The sequence below is a fragment of the Dipodomys spectabilis genome, unplaced genomic scaffold, assembly GCF_019054845.1.
Source record: "Dipodomys spectabilis isolate Male_0828 unplaced genomic scaffold, ASM1905484v1 ptg000026l, whole genome shotgun sequence".
Classification (NCBI taxonomy): Eukaryota; Metazoa; Chordata; class Mammalia; order Rodentia; family Heteromyidae; genus Dipodomys; species Dipodomys spectabilis.
The window spans coordinates 8,125,009-8,138,197 of NW_024870703.1; the positions used below are offsets into that span (position 1 = coordinate 8,125,009).

Genomic DNA, 13,189 nt, shown 5'->3' on the forward strand with positions numbered 1-13,189 from the left:
GATGGCTTTGGGTCAAAGTCCTATGACTAATTTGCCCTTCTTAAAGGCACACATTATAAAGCTTTAAAGGCTTTGTTCAGGTAAACACAAGATTGAGCAGTAGGAAACATATTTATGCTGCCAATTCATTATGGATGAGATCTGCAAATGTGAGTTCCAGTAATTGGAATTACTGGGGTAAATTGCTTGTAAAGCATTCCACACCCTGGATCAAAACAGAAGGAAACTGGCACAAGGAACTTTATTTGGTTGTGGTTACATTTTATTTGGTAACTCCTTGTTCTGTACATGTTCCCACTAGGCCATCTAGAATGAAAACTTACATGTATTTATATAACACTGTATACTTATTTTAAGGGTTTCCCTGAGCTCTAAACATGGGATAAAACATCTGAAAGTACCTAACATATCGCCTGACATCCAGCAAACCAGTAAATGCGCCTATATTTTTTCCCTTGGGTTTTACTATAAACATCTGAATCCCATCAGAAGGAAAGTAAATGAAATTTTTCGAGTTAAAAGACTATTTTTAAATTTTCATTGTAGGCTTAACAGTCACTTGACTTACAAGATGATGCTTTGATTTTAGTGTTATTTTAGGAGTAAGTAAAGAAGTCACCCCAAAAAGTTAAGTTAAAATTTTAGGAAAGATAGCTTAGAAGAAGGGCTAGGGGTATAGCTCAGTGGTAGACTAGCATACCCAAGGTCTGGGTTTGATTCCCAGCAAAAGCAAGCAAGCAAGCAAAAAATAAAGAAAAAAAAGAAAAGTTGGCATACCTGTGACTTCTTTCTCCAACCAATCTTAGGCTGGGCTTAGACTATTTTGAATACCAGAATGATAAATTTGTAGTAGTATAGTAATAGAGAGTTACCATAAGTTCTAGAATATTAATTACTTAATTAATGAAGTAATTTAATTAACGAATACAATAAAAATAATTCTTTCTAAACCCTCCTCCTATCCTCCACAGAAACATAGTAGGGTTGAAAAGGATAAATTTTCTTTGTACTTTTGTGTAGTTTCTTAAATTGACTACCCACTGAAAGATCTCAGTATAAGTGCAGAACACTCTAAAGTTTGGTGGGTGAGTTTGAAGTGTGTTACTCACTTTGAGAACTTGGACTTTGGTCAGTGACCACACTGAAAGCAGACCCAACCTCCTATTCAGATGATTCTCAGACCTATCCACTACCTACAAGGGAGGAAGACTTGCTGTGGCCAGGTGTTATGTTCAGCCTGTGAAAGAATCTGCAACTTTCTGACAATGGGTTGGTCTCTGTGGAGCCAGTGTAGACCCAAGATGAAGGGTGTTGTCACTGAGAGGAATATGCATGTCTCTAATCTAGCTTGCATAAGCTTCTGTTCTGCCTGGGCTCATCCCAGTCTGAGAATCCTGATAGGTCTAGAAATGTCTTGGCAGGTAAACTAGTAGGGAAGGCTCTGCCAACATTTCAAACCCAAGCTTGTAGACACATTCATTTGCTTGGGAATGTTTTGTACTGCTTATGTTCATATATTTTTCACTTTATAATACTCCATTTTACTTTGGATAAAGTTTGAAATTAATAATCTTTTCTTTTGCTCCCTAAACTCCTAGTGTCTTTATTAAGATGTTGCAAAACAAACAAACAAACAAAAACGTCTTTTCCACAACGTCCCAGAGTCAGGAAAGTATTATTATTAAATAAGGTAGACATTTCAGTACTGTAGAGAAAAATCTCTTTTTCAGCTGTCTAAAACATTTGGTTGGAATCTCAAAAATTTAGTTTCAAATTGTATTTGTTTTTGTCTAGGTAAAAAATGTTGAAAGATTTAGATGAAATAGAATTTTCAGACTTCATCGCTGTTTTGATAAGAGCTAAGATTCAGAAATCATGCATCCTTTCACTTGTTTAAAAAGTATTAATAATTCTGGATAAAGCACATTGTTCCCAAAGCTTTTTAAAAGGAACTACTATTCTACGTACCTTGACCTCTTCTGGTGGGAAAATTTCCTCACTTTACTTCCTAGCACTAAAAGGAACAGAATGAATGCAAGTAGCTCTTGCCATTGCTTCAGTGACCCATGTCTTAATTCATGGTGTGGCTAAGTATTGCAGGGCAAAGTGAGAAGGCCAATTCCCAGATCCCTGTAGGTGCCATTTTAATTTAGAATGGACACTCTGGTAGTTAAGCCTGGGCAAAGCCTTGGTAACTGGAAGACAGAGAGTAGGTAACCTCAAAAGCATACATCTTCCAAGGCCCAGACTCAGTGGTTGGGCTTGTTTCAAATGGTCACATGCTTTACTTTTCAAGTGGTCATTACCACTGGCATTTCTTCATAAAAATATTTTAAAGGGTTTAACAGGTTGATTAGAGTTCACCAATGTTAACTCATATGAACTACCTAATAGATACAGGTTTAAACATTCTGCCCATCAGATCTAGTATACCATCTTTTGCTTAACTATTTATTTTCCTCTCACTTTTCCAAAAAGGAGAGTTTTAAAAATCATTCTTTAAAAACTTTACTGACAGCTGGGTACTGGTGGCTCATGCCTGTAGTCCTAGGTGCTCAGGAGGCTTAGATCTGAGGATCATGGTTCAAAACCAATAGTAGAGCCTTGAGCAGAAAATCTCAGGGACAGTGCACAGGCCTTGAGTTAAAGCCCTATGACTGACAAAAGAAAGAAAAACCCTAAAGCTATTATTCTTCCAAGAAATTTATTTGAATAAAGAAATTGATGTGCTAGGTACAGTAAGAACTAGAAGTTTGAAGCTGGGCGCTGGTGGCTCATGCCTGTAATCCTAGCTCAGGATACTGAGATCTAAGGATCTTGGTTCAAAGCCAGCCTGGGCAGGAAAGTCTGTGAGACTCTTATCTCCAGTTAACCACCAAAAAACTGAAAGTGGAGCTTAAAGTGGCTTAAAGTGGAGGAGTACTAGCCTTGAACAAAAGAGTGCAGGGATAGTGTGCAGGCACTGAATCCAAGCCCCACAACTGACCAAAACATACACACACACACACACACACACACACACACACACACACACACACACACACACACGCTAAAGGAAGGAAGGAAGGAAGGAAGGAAGGGAGGGGGAGAGAAAGAAAGAAAGAGAGAAAGAGAAAGAGAGAAAGAGAAGAGAAGAGAAACCAGAGGTTTGAATTGTAGGCAAAGGAACATGTATTCATGTATTCAGGTGATGGTTGATGAAATGAAAATGGGTGTTGGACAAGTAGGGAATCTAGCTAGCATCCTTGACCATCACTGAACTCCCAAGAATGTGAAAGAAGGGCTCAAGGAATGCCATATATGTGACAAAAACATGGTTAATTTGAAATCACAAAACACATAGAATCGCCATCTTTTTTCAAATTCACTGGTTACTAACCTGTTTTTAGGCATATACAAATACCCACATGTATATGTTTTTTTCTGAAAGCAAGATGTGAAACTCACATAAAATAATGAAAAAGGAATCTTTGATATATTATACTAGAGTTAACAGGAAAAAGACTTGAGGCCTTTACCTAAAGAATAAATTGATATTGACATAAGTGAGCCTTGAAGCCCAAAGAAACCCAAGGAGAGAAGGCGGCTGGATTTCTCTCCTTTAATGCTCATTTGGGTGGGAGGAGGAAGAATAGAGATTTGTGAGTTTGTGAGCCCTATTTGATATAGCAAGGCTGTTTCCCAGGCCAGAGTTAAGATAGAACAATAGAGAAAAATGATTGTACTTGTTTGCATGTTGGTACAGGATGTAAGTTTTCAAAGTATTCCACCTGTTGCAGTGAATTATAGCTCTCACTTATTGATTGCTACCTGTCTAGTAGGCACTGTATTGACATACATTATCTCATTTAAGCCCACAACAGCCCTATCAAGTAAGCAAAAACTTAAGAATTTACTGACTTGTCCAAGGTTATACACTGGTAAGTGGTAGTACTTAGATTTAAACTTAGGTCTTTGGATTCCAAAGCATGTGCTTAATTCTTGTACTTTTGTCTTCTATGATGAAGGGGTAGGGAGCTCCTATGTCTGCTTTCAAGGTAAGTTGAACAGACTGCTAGCCAAGGTGGCCAAGAGCTGCTGTGGGAAGATAAATGAACTGACAGAGTTGATCTTGTGGTTGGACTAACTTACTGGGAAAGAGTGATTGGTTCTGGCCAGAGGAAGTGCAGTAAGACTTCACAAAAGAACTTATTCCTCAGCAGATTTCAAATGAAGAGGAGTTTCCCAAGAGCTCAGTGTGAAAGGAGTCATTGCAGTGGCCTGCAAAGTGCAAAGGCATTACAGATGAAACGGACCATCAAAACCTACAGAATAAAGCTCTTTTAAAAAAAGGAAGTCTTAAGAGATGCCTTGCACTGTAAAAATGTTTTCCATCTTACCTAAAAGTTTTCTCCCAACTATGCTAGTTTGTAATATTTAAATGATGAACCACATATGAAGTTTTTAACTGCATTTGTATGTTTTTTGTGTATCTCTTCTTTTTTTAATACTGTGTATTGAACCCAGGACATTGTACTTGCTAGGCAAACACTTTGTCACTGAACTATATCCTAGCCCACAAAGTTTTTAAACAGTATCTAGTTAACAAGAATCTGGTTGATTCTGTAAGTTATTCCTTGTGTCAGTGTGATCAGGTTGAAGAGGTTTCTTGAGAAACATTGGTCTTTTCCAAATCTCTGGAAATTTTGTGTCAACTACACTGTAAAATCTTACACTAAATTTTGCAAGTGAACATACACTAATTAGAATGTAAGGTTTGCCACTTGGTAGTTGTACATCCCAAGGTATGTTAGAAACCTCAATTTCCTAACGTTGTGAGAATGACACTGACCTTGAAGATTAATGAAGTAAATGTCTAAAGCGCATGACCAATCTCAGCATGAAATAGTCATTTAATCAACCCCACTTCCTTTGGCCTGGGTACACTGAAGGGCAATTAGGTTCATATACAGGACTGAGGAAGTACCTTTTTCTTGCCAAATCCAGGCATTCTCTGCCTTGACCCCACTTAGCCAATGCTACAATGATCTCTCAGACCTCCCTTCTCTGAGTGTCCTATTCTCACCCATCATGGCCCTGAGAATTGTTGGCTGATTTTTTGTTTGTTTTCCTCAATTGGCTGTAGATTTCTTCTGGCCTAGTCAGTAACTTTTCTCTCTGATGCTGTGGCACCTAACCCAGTATGTACTTGTGCTGGGTTCTCAGTGTCCCTACAGTTTGGGATGAGCACAGAAAGTTTTGGTGCTACCTAGCCACTTAACCTTTGAAAACTCTCAGGAAAATAGATTTTGAGAATAAATATAGGAGGTGAAGATCTAGAAGCACCACTTGTGAAGAGGGGTAAAGGCTGAATGGCATCAGCCAAGTGGTATTCTGAGCTCTCTTGAGTTCCTGAAATGTCAGTCTGATAGTCTTTCTCCTCCAGAAACCCATTCCAGCTCTTCTAACCATTTCCCTTTGTAGTTTCACCCCATAGGTACCCATGAACAGTACAAAAAAACCCTCGAAGGTGGGCTACCACACCTTGGGAGTTTGAGATACAAGGATCAAGTTCAGAGCCATATCCTGGGCAGGAAAGTTCCCAAGACTCATACTTCCAGTTAACCACTAAAAATCTAGAAGTGGATCTGTGGCTCAAGTGGTAGATCACTATCGTTGAGCATTAAAGCTCAGGGACAGTGCCAATGCCCTGAGTTCAAGCCCCAGGATTGGCACAAAAACCAAAGTAAACAAAACCCTTTAAGCTGGTGGCATGAATGATGTCATAATTTTCCATTGCTGCATCACATGAAGAGTACACACTTGACTGACACACTGTCAGATCATCCGATGTATGTAAAGGAGCATAGAGAATTCCTAACTGGGAAGTAGCCCCAAGGATTTGGATGTGTGCCATAAGCCTGAAATTGTATGTGTACATTCATAAATCTCTTGTGAGAAAGTCCAAAGTTTATATTAGATTCCATTATGTTTTCATGAACTATTGTTTCTAAAAATGTTAATAAATACAAAAATTCAGTTAGCCCATTTAGAGGTTTTTCACATACTTCTACATAAGAGCAAGTTTATTATCAATTCATTGTCTTATCTTAGTGAAGATTACTTTGTGGGGACTGGGAATGTGGTTCAGTGGTAGAGTGCTTGCCTAGCATGCCTGAAGCCCCAGGTTCGATTCTTCAGTACCACATAAACAGAAAAAAAGCCTGAAGTAGCACTGTGGTTCAAGTGGTAGAGCACTAGCCTTGAGCCAAGGAAGCTTAGAGACAGTGCCCAGGTCCCGAGTTCAAGCCCCATGAGGGTGGGGGTGGTAGGGGTGGGGGGAATTTGATACTTCATGGTCTTAATTCTCTCATTAGATCCTCTTAAAGGACTGCAGTTCAGAATCTGCTGGTAACTACACTAGACACAAGCACAGTACAATGTAACAGCTTTGTAATTCCAAATTCCTTTCTTGGAGTATTCTTACAGAGAGCACTTCAGAGTGCTGGTGTGTGTTATTTCCACTGAACTCTTTTTCATTCTGTTCTTTCTTTTTGTTGGGAACAGGGGTTAGTATTAGGGTTTGAACTTAAGACCTCAGGCTTATAAGTCAGGCACTCTTATTACTTGAGCCATATTCCTCAGCCCTAATAGTTCTCCTCTCCCTCCCTCCCTCCTCCTCTTCTCTCCCTCCTCCACCCCTCCTTTTTTTCCTCCCCTCCCACACTTCTCCCTCACTTCTCCCTCCCCTGTCCCTTTCCTTCCTTTCCCTTCTCCCTTCCCTTCCTTCTTTCCTCTTTCCCTTTCCTTTCCCCTACATTTCTTCTATTCTTCCATCCCCCCCTCATTCAAAACAGGTTACAATATAAAACTCAGTGTCCAAAGCAGAATGAAAATGCAATTGTTCTAATTTTCTATCCTAATAGCCACTATATTCAAAATTTCCTCAACATACCCCCTTCTAATAGCTGTCAGAAATGTGGATTTTTAAGTATTTACATATATATACAAATAGTGTTTATATTTATAAAGTCTACCCTTTCAATTTGTGCTAGAAAATAATGTTAAAATACATTTAATCATTACTTTCTAATGAATGTTATTTAATTAAATATTTCTTTACAAATTGGCTTCTTTTTTTCTTTGGCAATTGTATTACTTTTTGAGAGGAAATTTGCTTTTGCTTTTTAACCTGACTATATGGGTTTAGTAAGTTCCCTAAAACAGAGTATTTAAAGCAGAACATTCTGGCATTCTTCCCACTTTCCATTCTCTCTTCTTTATGGATGCCAAGGTTCCTTAGGGAAATCATCATTTGCAAAAGGTCAGGAGCAAAAGGCGGGACATTCTTTAGTGTAGGGTTACTGCTAATTGGAAACTAAACATCTGTAACCATGTAAGAGTTATTTGTATTTGAAGGGAAATTTATATACAAGAATCCTTTCCTAACATAAAACATACTATAATACAGATTGTATGTGTTGCTAGGGTGGGAGCTAGCCTGAAAAGCTTCCTACAAATGACTACTATGCTGGGTGAGGTCATTTACTAATTAAATCTCAAAGCATTTTCACAGTCTTTTCTATTCTTTGTCATTGAATGAAGTTTTTCCCCCTGATAGGCTAAATCAGACATTTTACTGTGTTTGCCAATTACAGGTTAAACATTTAATCATTTTAAAGAAAAATAAATGAGAAGATGGGTGAATTGTCAAAACCTAGCCAAGGAACAGCAGGAAGTCTAGCTACCTATAATTCCTGAGCTCTTAGTGTCTTTCCCAGTATGATGTGTGATGAGCTCTTCATCCTGAAGCTGATGGGACTGACTGCCTGATGGTCCTGCCTCCTTGAGGGGTGAAATAACAGTGTTTTCATTTACTTGGTATCTGTCTCCTCAGTCCCTCCTCTGTCTCTTCTTCCTTCTCATATCTCCCATGATGAAATTCTGATTAATTCATTCCTTTTGTACAGAAATATATCTGTATTCTTTTTGCTACTTTAAGATAAATGGTGGCACCTCAGGTTTTAGAAACTTTCATAGGGCTCTGTCCCTTTCTATGTCAAACCTACATGGTCATGGCCCTAGTTGACCAGATCTTACCAGTCAGTAATATCTTATTAGAACACTAGTTAATTCTGAAAAAAGTGGAAAGGCCAACACTGTGTCTTCTGATCTCCCTTTCATTTATCTTAGCACCTAAACATTTCTTTCTCTTCTAAGTGGATAAAAGATCATGAAGCCTAGAGAGTTCCAGTTAGGAATTTGTTTTATCTAGGACTTAAAACTTTGTACTTCCCTCTCAATCAGTCCTGTATCTGGGAAGGCTCTCAACAATTTCAGCAAAATGCTTGTGGCTTCTCAAGTTCTAAGTGTTTACAGAGTCAAGGGCCTTTGGCTTCCCTGCCTCTCCAGTGACCTTTGTAGAATCTCAAAATACCACTTGCCCATGACTTCTCCTTATTTAAGAACTAGCTTTTAATTCCATCTCTTTGTATGTGAGTCAGCCCCCAAGGATTTGGCAAGGATTTGGTGGCTTGAGGCATATTTCTTTTTCTCTAACAATAAATTCCGTACATGTAGCCTGCTGTTTGTGTGGCCTGAACATTTCTTAGCCTTAACAGCCATTGTTATTTATCAACTTTCTCTTCAGCCAGACATATCTACCTGTACCTTGGGCATTGCTACCCTTGCTTAATACCACTGTCTCTTGAGTACTTGAATTCTTGCTTACTTGAACATTCTTTTCTGATTCCCATCCTTTCTCCATTAGCATTTAAGATAAAACTATTTTTCCCCATACTGCTTTGTACTTTGGTCTTCCAAATGTACTTATCTTGCCAACAACAAGATGGGTACTTCAAAGACAACGGATGGTGATTATATTTTCATGCCACTTACAATGATTTTGCTCATCATTTTCCCAGTGAATATTTATTGTTGAGAGTAAGCCTTTTTTTTTTTTTTTTTTTACTACTGCCTGTCTTTTTACCAAAACCTGCCTGCGTTTAATCCCATGTGATTGTATTATATATGTGGCCAGGTGTGATGATGTTTGGCTGTAATTCTAGTACTCAGGAGGCAGGTAGATTGTAAATTCAAGGCCACCACAGATAATATAGTAAGACCTTCCCAAAAAGTGAACACAAAAAGTTAGTTCATATTTCTTTTTTTTGGTTGGTTGTGGAGCCTGAACTCTGGGCCTGGGCTCTGTCCCTCAGTTTCTTCAGCTCAAGGCTAGTGTTCTACCACTTGAGCCACAGTGGTATATGGTGCTTATATGGTGCTGAGGAAGAGAACCCGGGGCCTCATGCATGCAAGGCAAGCACTCTACCACTGAGCCACCTTCCAAGCAGTGAACACAAAAAGTATAGTTGCTAATTATATTTTTCACTAAAGCAAAGTCACCTGTAGAATTAATGCAAATACGAAATAAGACATCAGCTGGCATCAGGAACAGCTCCTACCAGCCCCTCTCTGGCTGTTCTAGCTGGGTAGAAAATCTGCATATACAGCGGTGCAGATGTGAAGAAGAGCACTGAGTTGGTCTTGTGTTTCTATTTCTTTCCAGGTGTGGTCACTCATCTATCTATCGTTCCCGTGAAATGGCAGCTCGTGCCTTGGTTCCATTTGTTATGAGAGACCAAATTCCTAATACCATCCGAGCCCTGCTGGCCACACTCCCCAACAACACTGACCAGCGTCTCTATCAAAACCATATTCATGGGACACTTCTCCAGGTGAGTAATGTTTTTGTGTGTGATGTCTATCAAACACCGCTAAACAGCTGAATGTTGGTTTCACATGAACTGTTAGCAGCTGAAGATTTGACACACAGGCTTGTAACTTTATCTGTAGAACTTAATTTTTTTAGAAAGATCACATATCTTGCAGGTACATTCTTTTTCATCCCAAATTTGAATTCAGCGTTCCATTGTGATTCTGGAAGATTGTCCTTTTGCATTAAACCCTCTTTTTTTTTTTTCTACAACATTATTTTCCTATCAAGGACCTGCAGAACATTCCAGGCCACTCCTTGTTCACTCTGAAGCTATGAGCATTCCTTGAAAGAAAAGTTAGCCCAAGAAGCACTGGGAAAGTCACACACATGAGGGAAAGAACATGGAAATGTCAAAACCTTTCTTTCCTGTTTCCTCTGTGCTATAGAAAATACTTTTTATTTTGAATAGATATGCAAATTTTATATTTGTTCTAGGAAAGATCTAAATACAACAAATAAATGAGAAATGGACTTTTAACTTGGGGACAGGTAATGTTGGAAAGGTCTTGTTTTACATTCTGTTGTGACCCCTCACATGAAGTGGTGTTGTATATAGGATTTAAATACCAGGTCATGTTCCTGGTTCATGAGCAGCACTTTTTTTAGAATTGGTCCTGATATCCAAGTACATATTATCAGAATATGTATGTCTACACTGAGGTCTGTACTGCTGATGTGAAGGCTGTGTATAGTTCCATGGGAATCTGAGCAGGTACCTGAGTCTGAATCCAGTCTTTAACCTGTACCACCTGAAGGCACATCTGTGTCTTCATTTATGAAACTAGGGCAGTAGTAACATATACTTCATAAGGATTTGTGAAGAATGGATTAGTCAGTGTATATAAAGTGTTTAGTAAGAAAAATACAGATATTATCATAATTTTAATGAGCCTGACCTACACTGGAAACTAATACTTTTAGTAACTAATATTTTTAGTATTATCTATAGGTGAGAATATAATATCTTTCTTGCTTCATTTCCTTGGTTGTTTTATATATTCAACAAGTATTTATTGAATGCTTACTATGTGTTACTATGTTTCAGACCGAGCAGTTACCGGGTCAGTCCTTGTCTGGAAGTAAATTAGGCAATCTCAATGCAGTGTGGGCAGTGTTATGTGACTACATGGCCGAGAAGTCAGGGAATGTATCATAGAGAAAGTGATATCTAAGCAGAAACTAAAAGGAGGTAGTCAGATGAATGGAGGGAAGCAGTCCCCCAGACAGACAAAGTGCCATAGAGAAAGGCTCTGGGTGGATTTAAAAAAAAAAATCACCTCATCTGGGAACTACCAGTTCAGATCAGACTCAGATTCTAGATTGGTAGTTTTTAATTGGTTCCAGGACTTCTTTACATACTTAGTTATTGAGGGTTTCAAAGAAGTTTTGCCTCTCAATATTTAATTAGGAAATAAAATGAAAGAAATAGTAAAACACAAGAATCTATAAGCATATACTCCATTCATCAATAATGAAGATACCCTCACAAATCTTGAAGTCTCTATTAATGCCACTGCACATGACAAGAGAATAAAAGTAAAAGAGGCAGCTAAAGTGTTCGCATAATTTTGAAAGGAGGTTGATATCGTAGACTTCCTAAAAAGACTGCCCATCCCCTCAAAGGCCTAGATTCTTGATCCTATCTGCTCTGTTATGTGTAATACAAGTCTTTTGTGGTTTCTTACAAGGACCTCTTAGGCATTCCTCTTCTTTGGGGCCTCAATATATCTGTGATGAAATGGGATAGAGGTTAATATCTTGGCTGGAGAGGGCTGCAAAGGGTCAAAGATCATCATTTCTTCAAACAAGTTAGATCTCTGTGTCTGTCACTAGCTGGTTTAACAGAAAGGGGCCAATGACCATAAGGAAAGCAGAAGCAATTTTTCAAAGTGTGCACATAGCTGAGTTAGAAGGAATGCCTGGATTGTCAGAGGGATCAACTGAAGGGACATTCTGGGCTAGATTTGGCAGAGTAGTATGGTTGGAGTTGTTCTGAACATATTCACCAGTTGTACAAGTGGACTTCCCCTACTTTTCCTCACACTATTAGTAGTGTAGCTGTGCTTCTCTGGCTGCCTTTGATAGTCTCAAATTTACTTGTTGCTATAATGTGAAACTCTGTGGAAAGATAAAAACCTTCTCACCCTGAGGTTATGTTGCTCTTGTTCCTAAGTGCTGGGGAGATGAAGGGCTTGTTTTAAAAAGAAAAAGTGTGGGTGCTAGTTATTGTGCTCCTGTTTGTCAAACATGCTTTCAGTCTTACAACTGTTTCTATTGATTGAACAAAGGAAGTAAAAGGCATGTGAAAAGTCTTTCTGTGTCTGCCCATTTAGGTGGCACCTCTATGTTATAATAAATAGCCGTGTTTTACTCTGTGGCTCTTCGTGGAGCAAGTCTAAGTTGAGTTGGAAACTACAGTTTGTGAGTTCCTGCTCCACATAAAGCTACCTTTGAAATCAGCAGACATGCACCTGGAAAAGAGATGTTAGGGATTGAAAGAAATTATAATCCCCATGGAACCTTCAGGACCAGCTAAGTCAATAGAAAGTTGTTATTATTTTCAAGAGCAGGAAATCATTTTATAATCAGAAAACAAATTCTTTCACAGAACATTTTCTTGAATTATACATTTTGACTTCTTTAAAAATGTTTACATAAGGGCTGGGAAAGTGGCTCAGTGGTAGAGCGCTTGCCTTGCATGCCTGAGGCCCTGGGTTCAATTCCTCAGCACCACATAAGCAAAAAGAAAAAAGCCGGAAGTGGTGCTGTGGCTCAAGTGGTAGAGTGCTAGCCTTGAGCTGAAGAGCTGAGGGACAGCGCCCAGGCCCAGAGTTCAGGCCCCATGACTGGGCCCAAAAAAAAAAAAAAAAAATGTTTACATAAATATATCAAACCACAGAATATTTCTATAGTATACCTTGAAAATAAGAAATGTGCTGATCTTTGAATTTTCTTAGACCCTGGCATAAAGACTGAAATTATAGGACATGCAAGAAATGAATGAACTTACGTGATTCATTTCTTAATCATTTGCAAAACAAGAGGTTCATAATTGCAGTGTTGAAGTGTATGGAAATAGTACATATCAGAAAAGGTAAATTATGCAGCAAGTTCTTAGACACCAGGAATAAATGGCATTAAGTCTCAATAAAGGCTAGGTAAGAGTCATGGAAATTACCTCATTTGGAAACAACCCTAGCAAGACGGCACTGTCTTTTAAGTAAAATTAACTATCTATTTTTACTGCCAAAATTCTTCATGTTGTGGGGACTTAATATTATTATTAGGTTACTTATGCCCAAGAGATCATATTGGAGTTTAGAAAGTTCTCATTTATTGAGGAAGAGTTTGACTTAAGTTATAAGGAAAAAGGTATTCTGATTGTTGTATATTGAACTAACATTCAGGCGTTTCAAAAAGACTTTTGTATAC

At 38.5% G+C, this 13,189-nt stretch overlaps 1 protein-coding gene across 2 annotated transcripts in view; it reads left to right on the forward strand.

The window, feature by feature from the left end:
* Positions 1-13,189, forward strand: part of Thada (THADA armadillo repeat containing) — a 309,811-nt gene that overhangs the window by 160,538 nt on the left and 136,084 nt on the right. For both annotated transcript variants that reach the window (XM_042675483.1, XM_042675482.1), the window contains one exon: positions 9,548-9,716. In XM_042675483.1, coding sequence (XP_042531417.1) covers positions 9,548-9,716 — 169 coding nt within the window. The remainder of the gene's footprint in view (positions 1-9,547; positions 9,717-13,189) is intronic.